At 42.2% G+C, this 23,651-nt stretch overlaps 1 protein-coding gene across 1 annotated transcript in view; it reads right to left on the reverse strand.

The window, feature by feature from the left end:
- Window positions 1-23,651, reverse strand: part of COL6A5 (collagen, type VI, alpha 5) — a 107,667-nt gene that overhangs the window by 63,431 nt on the left and 20,585 nt on the right. The window contains exons 2-10 of the mRNA XM_005863598.2: window positions 23,249-23,344; window positions 21,047-21,646; window positions 17,785-18,417; window positions 12,608-13,168; window positions 9,785-10,339; window positions 6,612-7,187; window positions 2,968-3,543; window positions 783-1,123; window positions 589-670 (exon numbers count right to left, since the gene is read on the reverse strand). Coding sequence (XP_005863660.1) covers window positions 589-670; window positions 783-1,123; window positions 2,968-3,543; window positions 6,612-7,187; window positions 9,785-10,339; window positions 12,608-13,168; window positions 17,785-18,417; window positions 21,047-21,646; window positions 23,249-23,315 — 3,991 coding nt within the window. The 5' untranslated portion in view covers window positions 23,316-23,344. The remainder of the gene's footprint in view (window positions 1-588; window positions 671-782; window positions 1,124-2,967; window positions 3,544-6,611; window positions 7,188-9,784; window positions 10,340-12,607; window positions 13,169-17,784; window positions 18,418-21,046; window positions 21,647-23,248; window positions 23,345-23,651) is intronic.

Below are 23,651 nucleotides of genomic sequence, written 5' to 3' on the forward strand. Positions count from 1 at the left end.
CGGTGAGAAGTGCTTTTCAAAATCCATGTTGTGATCTTTCACATGGAAAATCAAAAGTAATAGGCAATGTCTTAGGTTCTCTAGAAGCAGAATTTGAGAGAGGAATGTGTGTGTGTGTGTGTGTGTGTGGTTTACTGAGCGAGAGAGAGAATGCAGAAAGGGAAGGGGAAGTTGTAAGCAAGGATGTGCCTCAGTAAAGTCTTCACCTTGGCCTGATTCATGAGAAAATAAAGTGTATCAGACTTAGCCCTGGGCTTTTGCATCCCTATATCAATGACTGTCCCCCTTCCACACTCAGGTGGGGCGTGGTACAACTGCACCTTCCCTCCAAGCATCAGGTAACGGTTCAGGTCAGTCAAGGGCTCACATCTGTGGAAGGTCATAGATGTAGGGACTTGGCCACAGCATATACAGCATTTGGGGGGGGTGAGTGTGTGGGCAGGTCAGGGGGGTTTGGGCAAGGCACCAATATTACAGCATCTTCTACAAATGGCTGGACAAATCCCAAGATCTAGAGCACCTAAGTAGGGTAGAGATTTCTCAGCACATTACATGCTTAATCATTTAAATTTTCAACTCAGTACGTACCTGCTTCTCTGAGACTGTCTGATTGATTTTCAAGCATTGTGATGCTTTCACTCCCAAGACCATCTGAGAAGATGAGTAGCACCTAGAGAAAGAAGAAAGCAGAGAATAGGAGAATGTGAAAATGAAATATGTAATTGGGAGGGAGAAACATATGAGAGCATGCTGAGATGGGAGATAGACTGCGACATGGATACCTGTCCGCGGGATGCATTTTTATTCTCAAACGTGTCCCACAGACTCTGCAAGAACTGTGCATTCAGATGAGTTGGCCCATTGACGGTGACTTGCAGCAGGTTTTCAAATATTGCTTCCTGGTAGATTTGGAACTTGGCAGGGAATGCTTGATCATTGTTCACCTTAAAGGCCACATTCACGTGTGTCTCTGCGCCTGCCCCACAGCTCACCCCCTTGATGGAAGTGATGTCTCCTAAGATGCTTGGGAGGTATGATTCCAGCCGGGGGTGGCCATGGAACAATGGCTGCCCACGCAGGTGAGTGGACATGTCAAACCCAACCACTATGTCCACAACGCAATCTGGAGACCAAGGGAAACAAAGTCAGATTAATGAGCAGAAAGCAAGGAAGGGCAGATGGGGCAGAAAAAGAGAGTGGTCATGGCCCAGGGCTGGAGGGTCTCTAGTACCCAAGAAGTGTCCAAGAAGGAAGACCAACATGTAACACCGGTGTTTCCTCTAACACAAGTCCCAATACTATTTGAGTTTCCAATCATGGTTCAATCTAATGCTCAGGGGCTGCCTTTGGGTGTGTGCGTACTCGCACATTTTCTTCTCTTAATGAGGACATATTATGACTCATATTATCACCACATATTAAATATGTGAATTTTCCTTAGGGATTATTGATTCCAGATGTCACAAATTCAAAGGCCGGGTTGGGTAATGTAATGTAAATGAGTCAAGTGGGCAGAGAGTGAAGAAAATGAATGGGGAGCCATGACCCATCTGTTCACTGTTCAGCTCCAACTGAGAGTAGCCATGTGGGAAATGAGGCTCAGTGTTGTCAGATCATCTGATTTTTTCCAAAGAAAAGCCTGAAATCTACATTTTTAATGTAAATTAAAATGCAGATTTTAATTAAAAAAATTTTAAATTAAAAGCTATTTTTAAAAGCTGTCAAATGATTTAACAAGTTGTTGACACTGGACAGGACAAATGCAATTCAGATGCCATTTGATCACCACTGACCCTGTCCACCTGCTCATTGTACACAGAAGGAGACAGCAATTCATGGAGGTCACTGCAACTAACCAGAGTTAGACCCTGGCTTTCTGATTCCAGGTCCACCGCTCTCTCCATCACTATAATGTGCCTCTAGTCGAGCATCCAAATGGGACGTAAAAGGTCTGGAGAGCTTGGAAAGACAGCACATTATGTGAAAGAAGTGGTTTCAACCATAACAACTCTAGAAATAGAAGCATTCTGAGGAATATCTACAAATTCCACAAAATGTTATTTACTGCTGCTTCCTGATGCGCTGTTCTCCCAACTCCCAGCCCTGAGTACAGAACCCAAGTCCCACATGGCTACTCTTAGCTGGAGCTCAACAGTGACATTCCCACCAGATGGGTCATTGCTCTCCATTCATTTCCTCACTCCCATCCCCGCGGCTCAGTCACATTACCCACCTGGCCTTTGCGGCCATCTGTGTTAGTGTCTCTAAAAATTAAATAATCCGTAAGGACATTTCAAATCTTTTCTATGTTAGGATTTTATAAATGCCATCGTTAAAGGAAGAAAACACACATGTGCTCATACAGACACGCACGTACATAGAATCCCTTGCAAGATAGTTTAACAAAGTTAAAAGAGTAAAACTTCCCATGAACAAGTATTTATTTTACTTAGTTCCTACTGGATGCAAGGTTTTGTTCTAGGACTTCCGGAAGTGGAAATACACTGAGTGGCCAGATTATTATGACCACCCCATCAGTACTTCACTGACACTTCCAAAAATACTAAATATTGAAAACTTCCTAAGCAAATACTCTCAAGGTTTTATCATTATTATTATTTGCATAACTAATCCAGTTCATTGTACCGATGGGGTGGTCATAATAATCTGGCCGGTCATAATAATCTGGCCACTCCGTGTACAGGAATAGGAGACTGAATTCCAGATGCTAAGAGGAAAATAAATGCTGGATTGCAGGGAGGGGACAGGCTGACTAGGGAACACAACCTGTCTCTGATGGAGGCTGACTGATCCCAATTTTCTGGGAGGCAGAAGAGAAGACTATTCTCACTGCACACCATTCTAAAACTATGTTCTGCTAGAGCGAGCCCACAAGACACCCTGGGAAATGGAGAACTGGAAAGATGGAATTAAATGAAAATAAATAAAGGGCAAGGGAACACTTACTGGTTTCCCCGCAGCTCTGGCAGATTTCCCGGACAATCCTTTTTTTCACCTCCACATTCTTTAATTTATTGAAGTCTTGAAAGGTGATTATTTTTTCAGAATTGCCTGTTATCGGTAGAAGCCGTGCTTTATGAACATGTCCTACGCCTAAAACCAGGATACAAATGCCAAGGTCTTTCAGGACTTTTACTGCATCTGCCACATTATCTTGGGGATCCCCAGATGTGATCACTACCAAAGTTTGAGGGACACCAGCATTTCTTCTCCCACCAACATATGGATCAAACATAAACCTCACTTTTTTAAGGGCCGACTCGATATGCGGAGATCCACTGCTCTTGGTGATATTTTGAATTTGAGTCTTCCACTGGGGTTTAGTCAGAGAGTTGTCCAACTCAATCATTTCTTGGTAGCGGCTCCCAAACTGAGCCATCCCAATTTTTATTGCTTGCGACTGAATGTCAAAATTATCAATTAAGTCTGACAAGAAAGTTGTCAGGGTAACAAACTCTGAGTCAGATACCCTGTTAGAGCCATCACAGAGGAAAATCACATCAGCTTCTCGGGTGTTACAGGCTGCAAATGGACAAAATCAATCAATTACTTTCCTCATGAATCACTCTAGATTTCCCCTTTACTCAAATATTCAAATTGCTTTACTAAATACCCACATTAGTAGCACATTGAGATAAATTAACAGAAGAGAGAATCACTGATTGCCTCTCAAAGAGGCAATAGCAAGGTGGAGAAAGGTAATAGACTTTGTTCCAAATTTTATTTATATGATTCATTTGACAATAAAAGCTACTCAGGGAAAGAAAGTTTAAAATGTTTTTGGCATACACTAACAGTTAATATTAATGACCACCTTATGAGCAGTTATTCTAATTTTATAGATACAGAAATGGAATTCAGAGATTAAATAACTTGCCTAAAAATACACAATTACTATCCAGGGAAGCTGGTACCTAAACCTCTCAATCCTTTGTATCCTTAAATCCTGTACTTAAAAATTTTTTTAAATAATTTTAAAAATTTTAAAATAATACCACCCAAATATTAAAACTTCATGGAACAAGTGCTAATGGTTAGTAAACAGGATATAGAATCATCTTCCTGAAGTCCAATGTGAAATGTCCCATAACCAAGAAATGACCCTCTCTACTCAAATGCAATGACTTGAGTAGGGACAGCACTAAAGTGGTTACTAAAGGTAGTTGAGACAATGGGTTGCCTACTGTCACACAATTCCTTGCAAGGGCAGTACAGTAGACCCAGTGATGGCTGTCCAGATAGACCCTCAAGGAAGAATCTGCTGCCCAGACCTGCTGTCTAACTGTGGGAGTGTGGTCAGCTGACAGCCTCTAATTGTCAGCTCCTTCATGGACAGCCTCATTGCAGAGTGATGCCTTGCCAAAGGCCATACCCTTAGCAGGACAGCCCACATCTGGGTACTAAGTGAAAAGGGCATATAAAGACCTAGTTGCTTCAGTCTGGTGCAACTCTGATGGGCAATACTCACTAGAGCTTCCTGCCAGGTTTGAAGCTTTGTCAAGCATGCAGCACTGTTTGACTTCTGCCCATCCTACTTTCCCCTTTCCTTAAATTCCTTGCATCCCAAACTCAACCTTAGCATCTACCTCCAAAAGGTAGGCATGTGAGATGAGACTAAAACATATTGCCAAGAAAAGACTGCAGTCCTTGCAATGTACTAGATTTGGTGGGAACCCAATAGAAACAAGAGGCCAAACCTGCCCAAGGAGCTCATAGTCTTCTGACAGACACAGATAAAAAATAGTAAATAAGTTCTACCTGCTACCATCAGGAGGAATAGAAAGTACAGGAGTTGGGGGATACTATGGGTGTTGGATCAGGAAATTAGCAAAGGCTGCAACATTCCACACAGGTTAGATGGAGCGGGGGGACGTGTGGGGCTGGCATGTTCGTGGTGGATAGAATGGCGCATGCAAAGATGTGGAGGAATTTCAAAATGACAGGAGAGATTCTGAAGAGGGGAAGGACAATAGATGAATTAGAGAGGAGGGCAGGTACCAGATGGAACACAGGGGCTTAGAAATTGTCAACTGTAAGCAGAGCAGTGACAATCCAGTGAGTATTAGAAAGGTGGCAATATGGATGGCATGGAGACCAGGTTTCAGGGTGTGTGTCCTGGGACAGGCCAGAACAGGCAGCAGAATCAAGATGGTCCCAGTGCCTTGGAGAAGTCATACTTTTTTTCTTAGTTAAAGATGATACTATCATTCAGTGTCTGACACCAAGAGGATGAATGTATTGCTTACATAAGTCAGGTAGAGCTATGGTGGTGAGGCATAGTTTCATTCTGCACAGCAAATGCTGACCTGACACGGGATTAGGGGGAAGATTCTGTTTGGGGTTGAACTGCTTACGGGGATGGGAGATGGGTTAATGTCAGTATTAGAAGCATAATTTGTGTTGTATTCATAAGTAGATTTCAAACTGGTAGAGAGTAAAGAAGAATGGAGAAAAGGAAGAAGAGAAGGTAGTCTGCAGGAAGGGAGTGAAAAAGAAAAGAAGAAAGGAAATTAGTTGATTGATTCATTTGCCAGGTTTGAAAGACTGGGCCAGTACACAGCCAGGATTCTCACCTTCCATGGAGGCATCCCTGGATGGCTTGTCAACCTCTGCTGCTTTGAGCTCATGAGGCAAATCTCACCCTCTCCTCACTCAGCTGTGATGCCGCCAGCCTACCCTAACCCAATGGTTTGAGTATGCATTGAGGTACAAAAGAACCCCAGGCTGTTCAAAGTACCCGACAGCTCCAAACTGAACTCGTCCCCTTCACTCCTTGTTCCTAGTAGCTAGTCTCCATTATCCCACATTGAACTCCCATATTCTTCCCTCTGCACCAGTGGCCCTCATCCATAAAGGCACAGTACAAAAAAAAAGCATAGTAGACCACTTGAACTTCCTATGGCCCTGTAGAATGCCTATAACCCCATTCAGAAGACCCTGGATCTTTGAAGACAAAAGGTTATCTGTTTAAACCATGAAACTCTCCACTTGAGTTTGGCCTAAAACTGATGCCCAGTGGCTGCACTGAGACCATTAAATAAATGGAGCAGCACACAATAGCCAGGAAATGGGGAAGGTGAACATGATCTAAAAGAGAGCTCCCTTCCACCAAGAAAAAGGCAGCAGGTGCCAAGACAGCAAGGGATGCTTCTGAAACCTTCTATCATCTCTTCAATTTGTACTGTGGTGGGAAGAGACTTTTAGGACCTTGCTCAATCAATGCTTTTATTTTAGAGATGAGAAGTAGCCTAAGCAGAGAAGTGTTCAGCCCACAACACCCTGGTAATGGGAAGCCAAGACATCATTTATGTTCTGCTTACATTTTTTATTCTACCCCCATAGAAAGTTTAAAGATTACAGCCCTAACCGGTTTGGCTCAGTGGATAGCGCGTTGGCCTGCGGACTCAAGGGTCCCAGGTTCGATTCCAGTCAAGGGCATGTATCTTGGTTGCGGGCACATACCCAGTGGGGAGTGTGCATGAGGCAGTAGATCCATGTTTCTCTCTCATCAATGTTTCTAATTCTCTATCCCTCTCCCTCTCTGTAAAGAATCAATAAAATATATTTTTTAAGAAAAGATTACAACTTACGCTCTTGTGCATTGGTACACATACTTTCTTGTATAGGCAAGGTAATATCTTTAAGTTTGTCAAAATCACGTACATGGATAGTATTGTTTTTATTCCCTGCCATAATCTCAAGTTCATCTTGGTTGGCCTTATCTACACCCACTGCGTAGATGATGATGCCTTTGTCTCTTAATTTTGAGGCTGTGTCATTGAGCATGTTTCGGTCATGGGATTCCCCATCGGTGATGATGACCAGCATCTGCTTCACATTTTGCTTGATGCGGCTGCCGTGTTCCTCCGTGAACAGGATGTTTGTGAGATCGAGAGCCTTGGCAGTGTAGGTATTTCCACCGATGCTCCTGCGCCTCCTCAGATTCTCAACGACTCCTGATCGGTTTGAATATGTATTGAGGTAGAAGAGAACCTCAGGCTGGTCAGAGTACTTGACAGCTCCAAACTGAACTCGGTCCGGGCCAACATCCGCTTTATTCACCAAATGGACAGTCAGGTTAATCATGCTTTCTTGCTGATGTGGAAATATGCTGCCTGAGTGATCCAGCACGAACACAACGTCCAGCCGTCTGATACTTTTACAATCTGAAAGAAGAAGGAAGCAGGCGTCACAAACTTTCCACGGGGTATTCTACACAGACAGCTGAGAAGGGGAGCAAACAAACATTTGCCATGAGCCTACTGTGTGCCAAACACTGAATCTCAGTTCGCGGAGGTGACTGTTGCCATCTTACAGAGAAAGAACTGAGGCTCAGAAATGTACAGCTTGCCCAGCTCATGCTTCCAAGAACATGTGTGCCCTTATCTATATGACTCCACTAGCGGTGGTTCTTATGCCACACCACTCTTTTCTACCTCATTAGCACGTGTCATGCCGTTCGCTAAGCAGGCTTTCAACTGGAAGGACATGTCAGAAGGTAGTTAGTTCAAAGTCAATATGATGGTGAGACATGACTGATGTTTGCCAACCTGGTCTGCTGTTTTAAACAGCTCGGGGGCTCATTGTATAAACTGGGATTTTTATTGTATTCCTTCTGACTCCAGCTACCTTCTGATAGGCAAACTTTCCCATGTGTACCACACCCTCAACACATTTATTTGTGCTCCTTCCTCTGACCTCCTGAATTACAACTCAGAAAAGGAGTGGCCCCAAGCTGGGGTAAATGTAAGGCTCCTCTCACCTCATTCCTAGCCCTAAGCCCTCCTTCCTGCACATTAGAAGCTAAGTGACTATTCAGGCTGGGTCACCAAAGTGTGGATTTTCTCTCTTCTCTTTCCCTTCCCTCAGTAACATAAGCACCTGCCTTCCCAAGGTTGGCTTTCTCCATTTTCCACCAGCCTATCATGCCTGCAATTCTTATTACTGGCAATGAGGTCTCAAATTTTCAAGTCTAAGACTCTGTGGGTGAGCCCAACCTATCTATGTAGGAACCCAGGGCAAGAACCCAGGTTTCTACAGATATAGGAACGGAATCATAAATATTTATCGCCAGGCCTAGTCAACAATGAGATTGGTGACTAGTCATGACTTGATAATATTTTAGGAGTCTTTCCAATGTATGAGTCAGCTGAAATTTCACCTTACGCTATAGACAGGGCCTCCACAAACATGTTTATCAACATGAAGAAATGACAGGAAGAGTCCTGTGGATTTCAAAGGTGGGGCTGTGGTCTTAAGGTAAACCATTCTTAGAATGTCTCTCAACATTACCAGAATCACTGTCATTCTTAGAAAAAGAAAACACTCCAAGTAAGTTGTTATGTGAGAAATCTCAACACCATTGTCTAAAACTCATAGTTTACACTGATACATCTTATTTGTTATCTTCCTGAAAATTTCAAACACGTAATTCTTAAGTATGAAGCCCAAAGGAGATCTCTATGTTGCCAGGGGAACAATATATAGCAAAGTTATTAATACTTTGGTTTGTTCTCTTGTATCTAAAACACAGGTGTTTTTAGACTTAGATGTGGACTTATTTCCAGTTCTCATTCAAGAGTCATTAAAGTTGACGGGCTGAAACTGAAGGTTGCTCCATATAATTTGAAAAGGACTACAATCTATAATAATAAAAGCATAATATGCTAATTAGACTGGACAGCCAAACGAGCTTCCGGACTTCATTCTGGACATCCTTCCTGACGAAGCTGTGGCAAAGGGGGCCAAGGCAGAGGTGGTTAGGGGTGATCAGGCAGGGAGGCAAGCAGTTAGGGGCATCAGGCAGGCAGAGTGGTTAGAGGCTATCAGGCAGGCAGGCAGAGGCAGTTAGGGGTGACCAGGCAGGCAGGTGAGCAGCTAGGGGCAATCAGGCAGGCAGGTGAGCAGTTAGGGACGATCAGACAGGCAAGCAGGGGGTTAGGGGTGATCAGGCAGGCAGACGAGTGGTTAGCGGTGATCAGGAAGGTAGGCAGAGGGGTTAGGAGCCAGCAGTCCCAGATTGGGAGAAGGATGTCCTAAACCAGCAGTCGGACATCCCCTGAGGGGTCCTGGATTGCGAGAGGGTGCAGGCTGGGCTGCGGGACCCTCCCTCCGTGCACAAATTTCGTGCACCAGGCCTCTAGTTTGTAAAATAAAAATGATGATTCACCCAAGCAATCATAAAAAAAGGTAACACATTAAAATTTCCCAAAGAGATAGATAGATACATAGACAGGCAAATGTAAAATATCTAGCTGATAGAGCTTAAGAATAATAATGTGAAGTAATGAAAATACACACAATATCTTAAAATACAGAGGGGTTGTTGGGGAGGGGGTGTTTAGGGTACTGAATTTGATATAACTTGACAATTTGTATTTCTAATTATTTACTGCTTAACAATGGTGTAGAAACAATTCTGGAGAATCATTTGGTATTAAAAATTGGCTCTGGAAAATCTAGGTATGCAGGTACTAAGGAGTTGGAAGTTTACTGTAAAATTCTGAAACCTTCTTGGAATGTATTTGAAGTCACCAAAGCCAGATTATTTTGTTGCCAAAGTAGCTGACAAAGCTGTTCATCAGGAATATCCTTGGAGGTCATGGGTGTTTCAATATAACACAGATAACACCAAAACGTAACACCAAAACGTAACTCCAAAGTCCAGTTAGAGGCCAAGGTCCAGAGTACAACCCACCGTTCACCCCACTATAAAGCCAACAGCTCACATCCTTGAGTCCTGAAGGATAACAGGGCCACTTACCATAACGAGCACACACTTGGGAGAGAAGTTTACTTTCTATGGCCTTTAGATGATCGAACTTCTCAACATGGAAGACCAGGCTGCCATCCCCACTGATCTCCTCTAGCTGAATCCTATTGGCACCATACACCCCCACACAGATGATGATCACACCCTTGTCCCGAAGAGCTTTGGCAGGTTTTGTCACATCATCCTGTGCTACTCCATCCGTGATCAGAATGAGAAACTTTTTGACTCCAAGACGGGCTCCCTTGGGAAGGGTGAAATATTCATCTACAAAGGTTAGTGCACCTCCCATCAAAGTGTTTTGGCCAATGAGAGACATTCTGTCTATTGCATCAGAAATTTCTTTTTGGGTAAAGTATTTATTAAGCTGGAACTCTTCCTTAGTCTGAGTACTGAATTGAACGACACCAATTTGAGTTTTGTCTGGACCAATTTGAATATTAGCTGACACGTTCCTCATGAAGGTTTTCATTGTCTCAAAATTTTCCTCTCCTATGCTGCCAGAGCTGTCCACCAGAAACATGATGTCAGCCTTCATGTCTTCACATCCTGCAAGTTATAAAAAAGATCAGAAACAAGCTGGGCTGACAAGCTTCTCAGAATATGTAGAAACAATAAATCATAAATAAATGCATTAATTAGAAAACATGGAAAATTAACTCTAGCAACTGCTATTGCTTTGGAAAATTTTATGCACTTGTTTAGTAAAAGTCTGCTGACCAGAACCCTAAATCAGAAATCGATTGAAGATTATCCAGGAAGTTTTAAGGAAGAAATGTAACTTCCAAAGAGTGTATTCATTTATTCATGCATGCATCATTCATTTATTCATAATTTATTCATTTTATAATTCTTGAAGTATATGAAATATCAATTCTCAAGCTACGTGTTAAGGATGCAACAGTGATTTTTTTTAAAAAGGAGTCAGAGAAAAAGTAATCAATTTCCTACACTCCTGGGACAAATATTTCAATGTTTCAGTCTGAAAAAAATTAAGTAGCCCAGCCAGAATGGCTCAGTGGTTGAGCATCTACCTATGAACCAGGAGGTCACGGTTTGACTCCTGGTCAGGGCACATGCCTGGGTTGCAGGCTCAATCCCCAGTGTGGGGGTGCAGGAGGCAGCTGGTCAATGATTCTCTCTCATCATTGATGTTTCTATGTCTTTCTCCCTTTCCCTTCCTCTCTGAAATCAATAAAAAAATATTTTTTTAAAAAATTAAATAATCTTTGCATATTAAAAGTGTGCCAGTGTTCAGGGCCTGCAAGAGATGTACTGCAGCTCCTCACATTGGCCCAGGACCTCCTCCCTTGAGAAGACCTAAGACACAATCTCCTTTATGTTTCCTGAAACCCTTTTACTTCTCTTGACATCAACCCCAAAAATCATTGGAGACTTTTACTCTTGTACTCTAAGACTAACCTCTGTCCACAACATTTCCTCCCATAACAGGGAGAACAATGAACAAAATGTGATTTAGGATATTGTTATGAATGCTACTTATTTGCTTACTCGTGTTACTTTTTGTTTGAGTGACTCAGAGAAAATTCCAACACATTTTTCAGTTTTGTAAGTTTGAATAAGTGAGAATTATTTTCCTTTCCTCACCAGTGGACACCTTAATTGACTCCTGCAATAGTACCTTTTATGTAACACTTACTACACAAGGCACTCCTGTAAGTGCTCCACATGCATCATTACCTTTAAGCTCCACAACAAGGTTACACACAAGGGACCAATGCAGGTAGACAGTAAGGAGCCTGTTCCAGGTCCACAGCTAAGTGATAAAGCTGGGGTTGAATTTGGACTCTTTTACTCCAGCATCCCTTCTCCTATGCTTCTCAGTAGACAATATTTTCATGTGCTGATACTAGCAATCAACACATACCAACTTCAGTTAGTGAGTGGCTATTCTTCATAAGACAAATAATAGTCAGATACAGGAATTTGAAAATTTGTTCTTCCTAACTTTTGTTACCTAATTTGTTCAGAGCAAAAATGCATATATGCATTATAAATAAAAATAAATAATAGTTACATATCTACTAGGATATGCATTCATAATAGAGAAACAATGGTTGGTGTGTATTATGCTAAACCGATAAGAATTCCCTGGTGTAGGTATTATCCTCAGAAGAGGAAGTTTGAAGCTCAAGTAGAAAAGTGAGTGGAACCCTAATTTACCCAAAGCCAGAGCCCATTTTCTTTCTGCTGTACTCATCTGCCTCACTGAGTGCATGTGCCTGCGCACACACACACACACACACGCACACACACACACACACACACACACACACAATAATCTCTTACACACCACAGCAGTGGGCTTTGTCAAGGCCACAACATTCTTAGCAACCTTCTACTTCTGACTTTCAAGATGCCCCAGGGCAGCTGTCTAGTATAGAGAGATTCCCCAATCTTAGCAATTGGTTTAAAGTAAGGGGCTGGTCCAGCCAGTGTGGCTCAGTGGTTGAGCATCGACCTATGACTCAGGAGGTCGCGGTTCAATTCCCGGTTAGGGCACATGCCCAGGTTGCAGGCTCAATCCCCAGTGTGGGGCGTGCAGGAGGCAGCCGATCAATGATTCTCTCTCATCATTGATGTTTCTATTTCTCTCTCCCTCTCCTTTCCTCTCTGAAATCAATAAAAATATTTATTAAAAAAAAAAAAGTAAGGGGCTGCATCCTTTCACGGTGATGAGGGAAGTTAGCAAAATGTTAGCCAGACAGCTGGTCACATCACCCCATGTCTCCGCCTATCAGTCTGGCTGAAGCAACTAACAAAAGCAGGGAATAAAGCCTTTTTTGTTTTGCTGACCTTTTTCCATGCAGATGCTGCGGACAACTTCATCTTTGATGCTTTTTAAAGAATCAAAGTTCTGCCCAAAGTTAACCCTTTCTTCTTTCCCAGCAATTTGTAGCAGTTGTATTTTGTTCACCTTCCCAATGCCAACAGCATGAATGGTGACTTGCTCAGCCCTGACTCTGTCAGCAGGTCCTAGGACTTCATCCCTAGACTCCCCATCCGTCAGCACAATAAGGTGACAGGGAACCTCGCTGGACCTGTGCTTCCTTCCCTCCTTTATTATTGGCAGCATGAAATCCAGGGCTTCACCAATGTCAGTGTCGCCGTAGAGTTGCTTGAGATTTGAAACAGCCTGTCTTAAGGCCACTTCATTCGTGTAAGTATGGATATCAAATTCCACTCTCTTCTTATCCGAATACTGCACAGCCCCAACGCGGACTCTGTCTGGGCCAATGCTAAACATGTCGATCACCCTCAACATAAATTTCTTGATTTGCTCAAAGTGTTCAGGCCAGATGCTGGTTGAGCCATCGATGAGAAAATAGAAATCCGCCTCTTTTGTATCCATACAGCCTGCAATAAATAAATAAATAAATAAATAAATAAATACATACATACATACATAAGTAAATAAATAAATAAAATAAAAAATGAAAGTGTGTTCTTCATTAATTATAAACTGGAGAGAAATTTGCAAGCAGGTTTGTAGAGGAACATGAGGCTTGAGGGTTCTGAAGAATGAGTACACTTCAGAGCCGGTACATTTCATTGAGCCCATTCATGCCCATTTTCTCCTTTGCAATTTGCAACCCTCTTATGAGGAAATGGAAGCAGAGCGAGGTCCAGTGGTTTGTCTAAGGTTAGGAACAAACAGCCAGTAAATTAAAGAGTAAGGACCAGATTCCCAAGTCTCCAGGCTCTACGTCAGATTGTTTTCCTAGTACTGACACCCGCCTTTTATTTTATTTTTTAAAAATATATTTTATGGATTTTTTACAGAGAGGAAGGGAGAGGAATAGAGAGTTAGAAACATCGATCAGCTGCCTCCTGCACACTCCCTACTGAGGATGTGCCCGCAACCAAGGCACATACCCTTGACCGGAATCGAACCTGGGACCCTTGAGTCCGCAGGCTGACGCTCTATCCACTGAGCCAAACCGATTAGGACAACACCTGCCTTTTAAGACAGCTATGTCCTATCGTTTCTTGAGAAACAGGGTGGGGCAGATGACCTCCTATTCTTACTTCCCCAGTAACCTCCTCTTCTCAGAACAACAGGACAATATATTTAAAACTAGAACCAGGTCATATTATGCTTCTATGTAAGTGATGTACCATTGCATTTAGAATTTAAAAATAAAAATTTGACCTGATCTTCTCTCCTGCTTTCCTCTCTGATCCTATTTCCAACAATTCTTCATCTTACTCATTGTGCTCCAACCACAATGGGCTTCTTTCTGTACTTTGAATGTGCCCCAGGGCATCTGCACTTGCCCTCCTCTCTTCCTGTAATATTTTTCTCCTAAAGATTCTCATGGCTGGCCTGGTAGGTGTTGCTCAGTGGTTGGGTACTGACCCATAAACCAGGAGGTCCCCAGTTTGTTTCCTGGTCTGGGTGCATGCCCGGTTATGGGTTCAATCCCTGGTGGTGGGGGGCGGGGGGGAGTGTGGGAGACAGCTGATCAATGTTTCTCTCTCATCCATATTTCTATCTCTTTATCTCTCTCTCTTCCTCTCTCTAAAAGTCAATAGAAATATATTTTTTAAAAAGATTGGTATGGCCAGTTCCTTCTCATCTCATCATGGATGTGCCAACCCAAATGTCTGTTCTTCAAAGACCTTCTCTTCCCCTCCAGCTAGAGTACATTGATCATTGTCTATCATGTATCCTTACCTATTTTCCTTATGATACCCGTTACTTTCTGAAATTCTCTTATTCATTTGCTCATGAGCACAGCCTGTTTTCTGCCACCCAACATCAGCTCCCAAATCAGAGACTTTGCCTAGTTACTCTGCTTCTGCCCAGTCAGCCTGGTATATCATAAGATTTCAAAAAAAATTGTGAAAATAAAGAACTCTCAGTGTTCCTTCCTTCTTTGAACAGATTCTATGAAAAAGTGCTTTAACTTTCCTAATAGTCTATGTACAACTCTATCTAGTCATTCACTGCAATCGGGTAGGAGAAAAAGCATTCTTTAAAAATCTAGGTTATTTATGCAATTATCTGGGTGAATATGTGAAAAGCTCTTTAAAATATAAGACAATTTAGTCATTTCAGAAATATTTTCTTTCTTGACAGCTTCTTGGGAATTTATAGCTATTGACAGTTCTTCAAGCTATGGGGAGTTGATTCTTAAGAAATCAGAAATACTGGAAATAAGTTTGACCCTGAGAATTAAACTATGAAATCATCACATTAAGCATTAGGGCAGAGATAAGCAGTTATCTGCAAAAGACAGGGTTGATCCCAGGCCAGCAAAACTTGACAGCAACCAGAATTAATTGATGGATATACCTAAGAAAGAAGAATGAGATGTTTTTCAGAAAGAAGATAGTGGTGCTCAGTGATGAAGGAGAGAAAAACATGAGTCACGGTGGGTATCCATGGCAATGCCCATCCAACCCTGCCTGGAACTGGAGTGTCCTATATACTAGCCACTAATCACATGTTGCTATTAAAATGTAAACTTAAACTATTTTAAAGTTAAATAAAATTTAAAAATTAGCTCTTCTGTCACACTAGCCACATTTCAGGTGCTCAACAGCCCCATGTGCCTAGTGGCTATCAAACTAGACAGTGTAATTGTAGAACATTTCCATCATCACAAAACATTTGACTAGACAGTGTTGAAGAAGAATGTATCCCCTGACTCCAGGACTCACCTATACAGTTATATAGAGAGGAATAGGTAGACATGTAGGTCTATATATTTGATTTAAAAATAGAGACATCCACCCAATTGCATGCCACTAGACATTTCAATGACAAAACTAACTCCCTTGCTGTGATCCCACAACTTCTGACCGTCTTGATGACAATTCGGCTTCTCATTTGGCATGACTATAGGGAGAGAATGTATTCTCAGAGGACATGAATGTCCAGGTGCCTCGGCATTGGTAGTTTTCACTCAAAGATATTGATCATTCTTTTTCTAACTAAACATTGGTCTCTTGGTTTTGCTAATGTGAGTCTCCCCTTGATTTAATGACGTTCTAGTTAATAAATTAAATAGCACAATGTGCCAGATGTGGTAGATACAGCAGTGACTAAGTCCATATAGATTGCTTCTCTGTGTTTGACCATTCGAACGTGACAAAGCTTGCCACCACCCTGTGGTCCATGGCAAATTCACTAAAGTAGTGGTTCTCAAACATCGCTAGCACGAGTTTGTTGGGGAGCTTTTTAAAATGCAATTTCACATAAACCTTTGTTTGGCTTCTGAAGAACCCAATCTAAGTCAGGTGCTGATATTTGAGAGCTACTGAACTAATAAGATGTCACCTACTGAGGTTTTATGAAAGATAGCCATCCTTTTGGATGGCCCTTGTACTAGGCTTGGTCCCATATCTTCCCACTGAGAAATTCTATAATGACAATAACAGCTTTTTGTCACATCATTGCAAACTCCCTGAGACCACAGTGCACATCCCTCCTATGCCCAAATGGTTGGTTCTAGACCAAGGTGGCTGCCTTTCTGCAGGATCCCCTATGATCACTCAGGAGGTAATAGCAGACTGGTTTCTTTCTGCTGCTTTGCAAGGCGTACATGCCAGAAAATCCAGGGCTGGCTCAGGGTGCAATCCTTAAACCTTCAATTGACTGGTCTGAGTTTAAATTAGTCTGTAATATCACTGGACGGTTATAATTATTTTCCACTTGAGTGCTGCCAAATTCCAGTTCCAAGTGTTTGGAAACACTTTATCTGCAGAGTAAATATGTGAAGACAGCAGATATCCCAGAATTAGATAATGTCACATCAACTATCTGTTGGCATGTACCTTTGAAAAGAGCTCAACAAAACTAGAACGGATTCACAAAGCATCTTAACTTGAATATCCTTCACTTAGAAAGATGGAAGGGAAAAAACAATTTAAAAAAAAATAAAAAGCAAGAAAATAATTATGGTTGTACATAAGGATGATCCCTGCAAGACTTTTATAAGTAAAACATTTGCAATGACTTATATATCCAACAATTTAGGATATGTTAAACAAACTATGTTCTATCCACATGCTGGAATATTATTCCCAACTTTAAAGGAATGCTGCAGAAGAATATTTAAGGAAAAGGACAAAAGTGCATGATACAGGCTGATGAGAACTTGGGTAAGGCAGATAATAGTGGTTACCCCCAATACCCATTCTCTCCTTCTTCTAAACTAACTGAACCCCCAATTTTCATCTAGGTAAAAATTTCACCTTGGCTGCCCCAAACAAAGACTACATTTTCAGACTCCCATTTTTACCAGTGAATGTGACTAAGTTCTGGCCAATGGCATGTAAACAGAAATGATATATGTAATTTCTGAGAATATTCTTAAAGAAAAGGAGGTGAAAGCCTGCCTTTTCCCTTACTTTTTGTTGTTGTTGTTGTTGCTTGCTGGCTATGAATGTGATGCTCAGAGCAGTTAACCTGGACTATGATCTTGGGAGTAAAGGCCATAAATACCACACACAAAAAAGAGACAGGATCCCTGACACTGTGGTCTACCACACCAGTTCAGAATGCTTCCATTGGGGCTTACTTATGAAACACAAAACTAGTTTTAGTTTGTGTAAAGAATTGTTATTTTTTCCTTTCATTGGTCACACCTAAATGTAATTGTAACTGACATACCAAGTAACCTAAAAGTCAAGAGATATAAATGTTAAAAATGGTTTTATCTGAAAGATTACAAACTTTTTTATTTTCTTCTTTACATTCCTCAATACTATTAAACTATGCCATAATTAACACAGTTTAGCTTTTTTCACATTTTTTTGAGGTAAGATTTATGCACATGCTAAAAAATTCAATGATTTTTAGTGAGTCTATAAAATTTTGCAGCCAGCACCAAAATCTAGTTTCACAACATCTCCATAACTCCTGAAGTTCCTTAGCCAACTGCAGTCAGTCTGCCTTCCTGCCCCAGCCCTAGGCAATTACTCATGTCACTTTTATAATAAGAAAAGTATTTTCTTAAACATACCAGTTTTGTCGAGATCCATTTGTTCCGATCGAGTGGAAACTTGGGACCATATTTCATTCTGGACCTTTTTCAGGAAGTTCGTACTGTAAGTTTCCAAATCTGCATAGGACTTCAGCATGGAAGACGTCTGTCTCGGTGGGTAAGATGCTATTTCTTCTAACTGGGTACTGTTAGCCCCTTCGATGCCCATGGCAAACACAGTTACGTCCTCCTGACGAAGCTTCATCGCGGCCTCGCGCACCTCGTCGTCCGAGGCTCTGTGAGTGACCAGGACAGCGATCTGAGGCACGCCCTGGGCCCTTCTGCTGCCACTGGACCCTAAGAAGCCTTCTCTCCTCAACTTCTCAATGGCAGCCCCAGCATTGGATTTCCCAGTCCGGAGAGAAAGCTTCTGGATTTGCTCCTGAAATACAGATTGATTTGTGCTTGACTTCAGAAGAGAAATAGCCTCAGCCTGATTGCTGTAACTCATAAGTCCAAGCCGCATGCAGTTGTCCTTCACATCCAGGGACATGGTAATGTTGTTCAGGAAGTTCTGCAGGTTCCTTAGATTTTGTCTGGTCCCAACGGACTCATCCACCAGGAACATGAGGTCAGCCAGTGAATCTTTCTGACAGGTCACGGGGAAGGACACTATGGAGAGAGAGAGAGAGAGAGAGAGAGAGTGCATGAAAATTAGTCCGAACCACCAGCCCAGAGTGAGAAAGGCAATTTACAGATTGCCAAAAGGCATTACTGAAAATAGAGGTAGTCATGATAGATGAAGTCAACACTGCTTCCTTTTAATAAACAAAAGATAAAAATTCAGAACAAACTTAATAGGTCATTGGCTTCAGAGGCTTTGCAATGCTATTCCCTCTATCTGAAGAATGCTTCTTACCAATTTTCCCATCACACCCCCCACCACCATGATTTTCATCACCACCATCACCACCAATATGACTACCACCACTACCACCAACTACCACCATCAACAACCATCAACAATAACAACCAACCAACCACCACCACCCCCAACACCATCTCCATCTCCAAAAGCATCACTACCACCTCTACCTTCACCACCACCTCCTTCACCACCACCATTCTCAAGTGCTGTGATACAGAGATGAGTTAGAAATACTCCTGACCTTGAGCGGCTCACATGGGGAGGACAGATAGCTGGATTATACTATTTCAGACAGTAGTAAGTGCTAGCAAGGAAATAAGACAGGTGACTCAAATGAGTTACTATGCTGGAGATGTGGTGTGGGGACTAACTTTTCTGAGACATAAAGAAATCTGGGAAGGCCCTCTCTTGAGAGGATCGTATTTGGGTAAATGAAGAGAAGGATTCAGCCACATCTTGTTCTGAGAGAAGAATAATTCTGGCAAAGGAACAGTAGAAGGTGGGAATAAGCAAGAAACTCAGAGGTGCTGGAACCAGTGAGTGAGAGGAACAATGATGAATGAGGTCAGAGGAAGGTGGGTACCAAATTGTTAGGACATCACATGATCTTATTTAAATCTTTTAAATATCACCCCAGTCGCTGAGGAGAAAAAATGAATTCAGGGATCTCAATTAAGAAACAGCTGTCATAGTCCAGAAAAGAGATGATGGTTCTTAGACAAGGATAAAAGTCGATAAGATAAATTAAGGGTAGTTTTGGAGGAAGAACAGAGAAGACTTGGTGATAAATTGAATGCGAGTGTTGAAAGACAAAGAAGAAATGATGAAAACTCCTAGTTTTTTGGCCCGAACAGCTGAATGGATGTTGGTGGTGTCTCTTTGCAAGATAGGGAAGAACAGGTTGCAGGGAGAATTCAAGAATTCCATTTCAGACATGCTAAGTGTAGGATACTATGGCAGATGCCAGATAAACAGTTGGTTATATGAATCTGGAATCGAGGGGAGAGTACACCATATGCACATAACACTCCTGCTCTAAGCACAGGTGGAGGAACCACAACTGAAGAAAGTGTAGCCAAGAGATAAGCTCAAACTTGCCAAGAACTACCCATTAGGAGTGGGAGCTCTGGAAGCCAGATGGCACATCTTACTTATCTCAGTCCCCAGTGCCTGTGCCAGGTACCTAGTGCCTGGTGGGAGCCCAGAAATATTTATGGAATTAAAAGAAATTTTCATAAATCTGCCAATGTACTCTGAACTCCACGCGGTTAGCTAAAATAAACCCAAACATGACTGTCCAGATTAGTGTTTATTTGTAAATTATTAAGGATAGTAACCTGTGTGCCAGATAACATACAAGCCATCTCACCCATATCATAAGGTAGTCACTATTATCCCCACTTTATAGGTAAAGCTCAGAGGTTAGGTAACTTACTCAAGGCCCCACTGTACAACGGAGGGTATGCCCGTCTCTGCCTGGCCTCATGCTAAGGATACTGTTCCCCTTTAGTGTCACTATCTCTTAATTGACCAGCATTTATTGGATACTTACTGTGCCTCACGCTGTGCCAGGACTGTGAGGGAAAGAGAACAGACAAGGATCTTATTTCCTTACCTGTAAGACTTTCATGTATTCACTCACTAAGAAATAGAACAACAACCCTGGCTGGATGGCTCAGTCAGTTAGACCCTTGTCCTGAACACCAAAAGGTTGTGGGTTCAATTCCATGTCAGGGCACATACCTAGGTTTCGGGTTGAATCCCTGGTCAAGGCGCATATGAGTGACAACAGATCGATGTTTCTCTGTCTCTTTCTCTCTCTCTCTCTACCCCCCTTTCTCTCACTCTAAAAATCAAACTTTTTTTACAAAAGGTAAGAAATAGAACACCAGCTCATTGTCAGGCACTATTGCCTCAAAGTACACAGAGGTAAATAAATATAAGTTGCCAATTCTGCCCTCAAGGTACTCCCAGTTCAGTTCATTGGTGGGGGACCAACACAGGAACGGGGAATTGTACAGCATGGGAAGTGCTGCTGTCATCAAGTGTGCACAAGGAACTGTGACCCAAAAAGAGAACTGGATGGAAAACCTTCCAACAAAATATGGTTGAGACTGCATGGTTGAGATTGAAATGGTGACAGAGGAGATGCAAGCTGTACCAACGCTAGGAGTGCAAGAGGATTCCTGCCAGAGAAAATGACACAAACAAAAGGCAGGAGTAAGGAAGAGTAGACTATGATGTGTAGAAATTTCCAGTACCTCAGTCTGGTCAATTATGAAAACCAGAATAGGAGGTGGAAGAGATGAAAGTGGAGAGACTCAGATATGATCACATGGGGACTGGGCACCACTCAGCCAAAGGCTTTCTAACCTTTGCTATCAGGGTCAGCTGCTCTCTCCCTATACTGAGTAGCTTCCTTGATGATCTGCGTCATGTTCTTGGAAAACATGCTGAGGTCTCTGGCGGTCCGAAGGTTGACATGGAACTGAGCCGTGGCCATGGCCTTCAGGTTCTCCTCAGAGGCTTTCTGCAGCCCCACCGAGATGATCCTCACCCCGTCTTCCCGAAGAGCCTTGGAAGCCTCTTCCACATCATCCTCGGACTCGGCCGAAGCCAGGACCACCAGAACCGGGGGGAACAGCTTCTTGTCTCTGCCGTTTGCAGGTCCAGAGAAATAGGTCCTGTGAGCCTCCCGGAGAGCGTTCCCGATCCGCAGGGCACCGCCCATGAACACGAAGTTCTTCTTGAGGTGGTTCAACATGGGGTTCCTGCCCTTGAAGGTGTTCAGCTGGAATTCACTGTGGAGCTTGTCACTGTACTGGGCCAGGGCCACGCGGTATTTGCTGGCCTCTATGGGGAGACTGGTGATCACTTTGTTAATGAATGTCTTCACCAGAGGGAAGGACTTAATTCCCAGGTGATCAGAGCTGTCCACCAGAAACACCACATCTGCATACTGAGGGCCTGGGCCTATCAAAATAAAATGACAAACCAAACAAGGGGATTCTTCAGCCTTCACGTTTTGGACCACAGTCCTCGTTTGAGGCTATGTCCTAGCTAATGTTAAGGATAACTTTGAACCCTGAGGGAAGTGTCTTCTGGATGTCAAACAAGGGAAGGTGGAGGGTGGGGAGTAGGAAGAGATTAACCAAAGAATTTATATGCATACCAGTATATGCCTAACCCATGGACACAGACAATAGTGCAGTGAAGGCATACGGAGGAGGGGGAGAGGGGGGAGATTGGGGGTCAATGGGGAAGAAAGGGGGACATCTGTAATACTTTCAACAATAAAGCTAAATTAAAAATAAAAACAATCAAAAAGGACTTCAGTAAAGTTAGCCAATACATTTTTCTTTCTCAACTCTATGCCAGAAACAATCAACATTTCCCCCCTCTTTTTGGATGGTGAACCCCAAAGCCTGATATTGTACTAAAGAATAAACATACCAGAAAGTCTCTGAGTGGTCTGTGGAGTAACAGCGACTTTTAGAAATAGTATCAAGTAAGCAGATATCTTGAGTTGGAAGCTTAAGAAGCAGATCTGAGACAAGAATTTGGGGGAGGGCCCTTATTGAGGGGAAACAGGGTAAGGGAAGCCGAAGAGGAGCACAGCTGGATGTCTACCCTTGGTCTGATTGGAGGGGACTCTGGAGTGTCAATTATACTCGAGTATCAATTATACTTTGAGACAAGAGGGACTCTTATTTGTATTCCCCTATCAGTCACATTGGCTGCAGACCATCACCAGGAATTGAAGGGAAGGAGTGGCAGGTTCCAGGCATAACTTCCTGAGTAAGATGGCTCTGGGAAAGCTGTGAGCAGTTCTCCTGAGAAAGTGGGGTACATCTGTGAGCTGTTGTAAGCAATATTCACAGCAGCTGATGTGGGTGTGGGGTACGGGACTGGTGTTCCAGCCCTATAAAGAGTCTGGGCCTGGGGATGCACCATCAACGTCTACTTTGGAAGTCATGATCAGTCACCCTGCTCTTGTGATGTTCTGGTAAATGTCTCACAATCGTCTTTCAAAGTAACTCAGAAATTCATCAGGAAATCCTAGGGTAGCAGGAGAGTAGAAAAACCTAGCTTTTATATTCTCTATCTATCTCTCCATATATACATATAAATATATATATATATATATGTATGAAACCCATATCCCTTCCCTATTTTATATTTGTAAATGGGAAGGAAGGCAATAATATTATTTCTATGTGGGGTTCCTTTTTTACCTTTTCTTTAATTTATTAAGGCCAAGATGCAAACTGCCGTACAAAACAAGTGGGTTAACTTTATCCATAGAGACAGGGAACATTGGGACTTGCGTAAATAAATCAATGAATAATTAAAGTTTCTCTAGCCAGGTGTAGCATAATTCATGATTTGCCCATGGCTTTCTGTCATCTTTGAGAGATTAAGTTAGCTTCCAACTACGACTAAATGCTGTCTACTTTCATTTTTTAGAAAATAAATAAATTCCCTGTTTCTCTCTATTTACTGAAGTAAGGGTTTGTTGAGGCATAAAAAATGTTTACTTTCCTAAATAATAATAAGTATAAAATATACAGGTACCTGGGCTCTGATATGCCAATGTTTCAGTCCAAAGGGTCAGGACAAGTATAATTAGCACGTTCTTCATTTTGTTAGTGAAGGTCTCTTGCTTTTATTCTGTAAAAAAATTAAAAAGTTATTTACAATATGAAAACTCTCATTGTATAACAAGAAATAACTACTGGGAAAGTTGGATTAGAACATAATACACTGCACACAAAACAAGCATTTGTCAAGCAATGCCAAAAAAATAAAAACAACTCATAGACACAGACAACAGTGGAATTTTTGGTCTTATGGTAACTTTATATTTAAAATTTTGAGAAACTACCAAATTGTTTTCCAAAGTGGCTGCAACATTTTATATTCCCACCAGCAATGCATAAAGGTTCCAACTTGTCCATATCCTCACCAACATTTGTTG

The sequence above is a fragment of the Myotis brandtii genome, unplaced genomic scaffold (genome assembly GCF_000412655.1).
Source record: "Myotis brandtii unplaced genomic scaffold, ASM41265v1 scaffold18, whole genome shotgun sequence".
In the NCBI taxonomy this organism is placed as follows: Eukaryota; Metazoa; Chordata; class Mammalia; order Chiroptera; family Vespertilionidae; genus Myotis; species Myotis brandtii.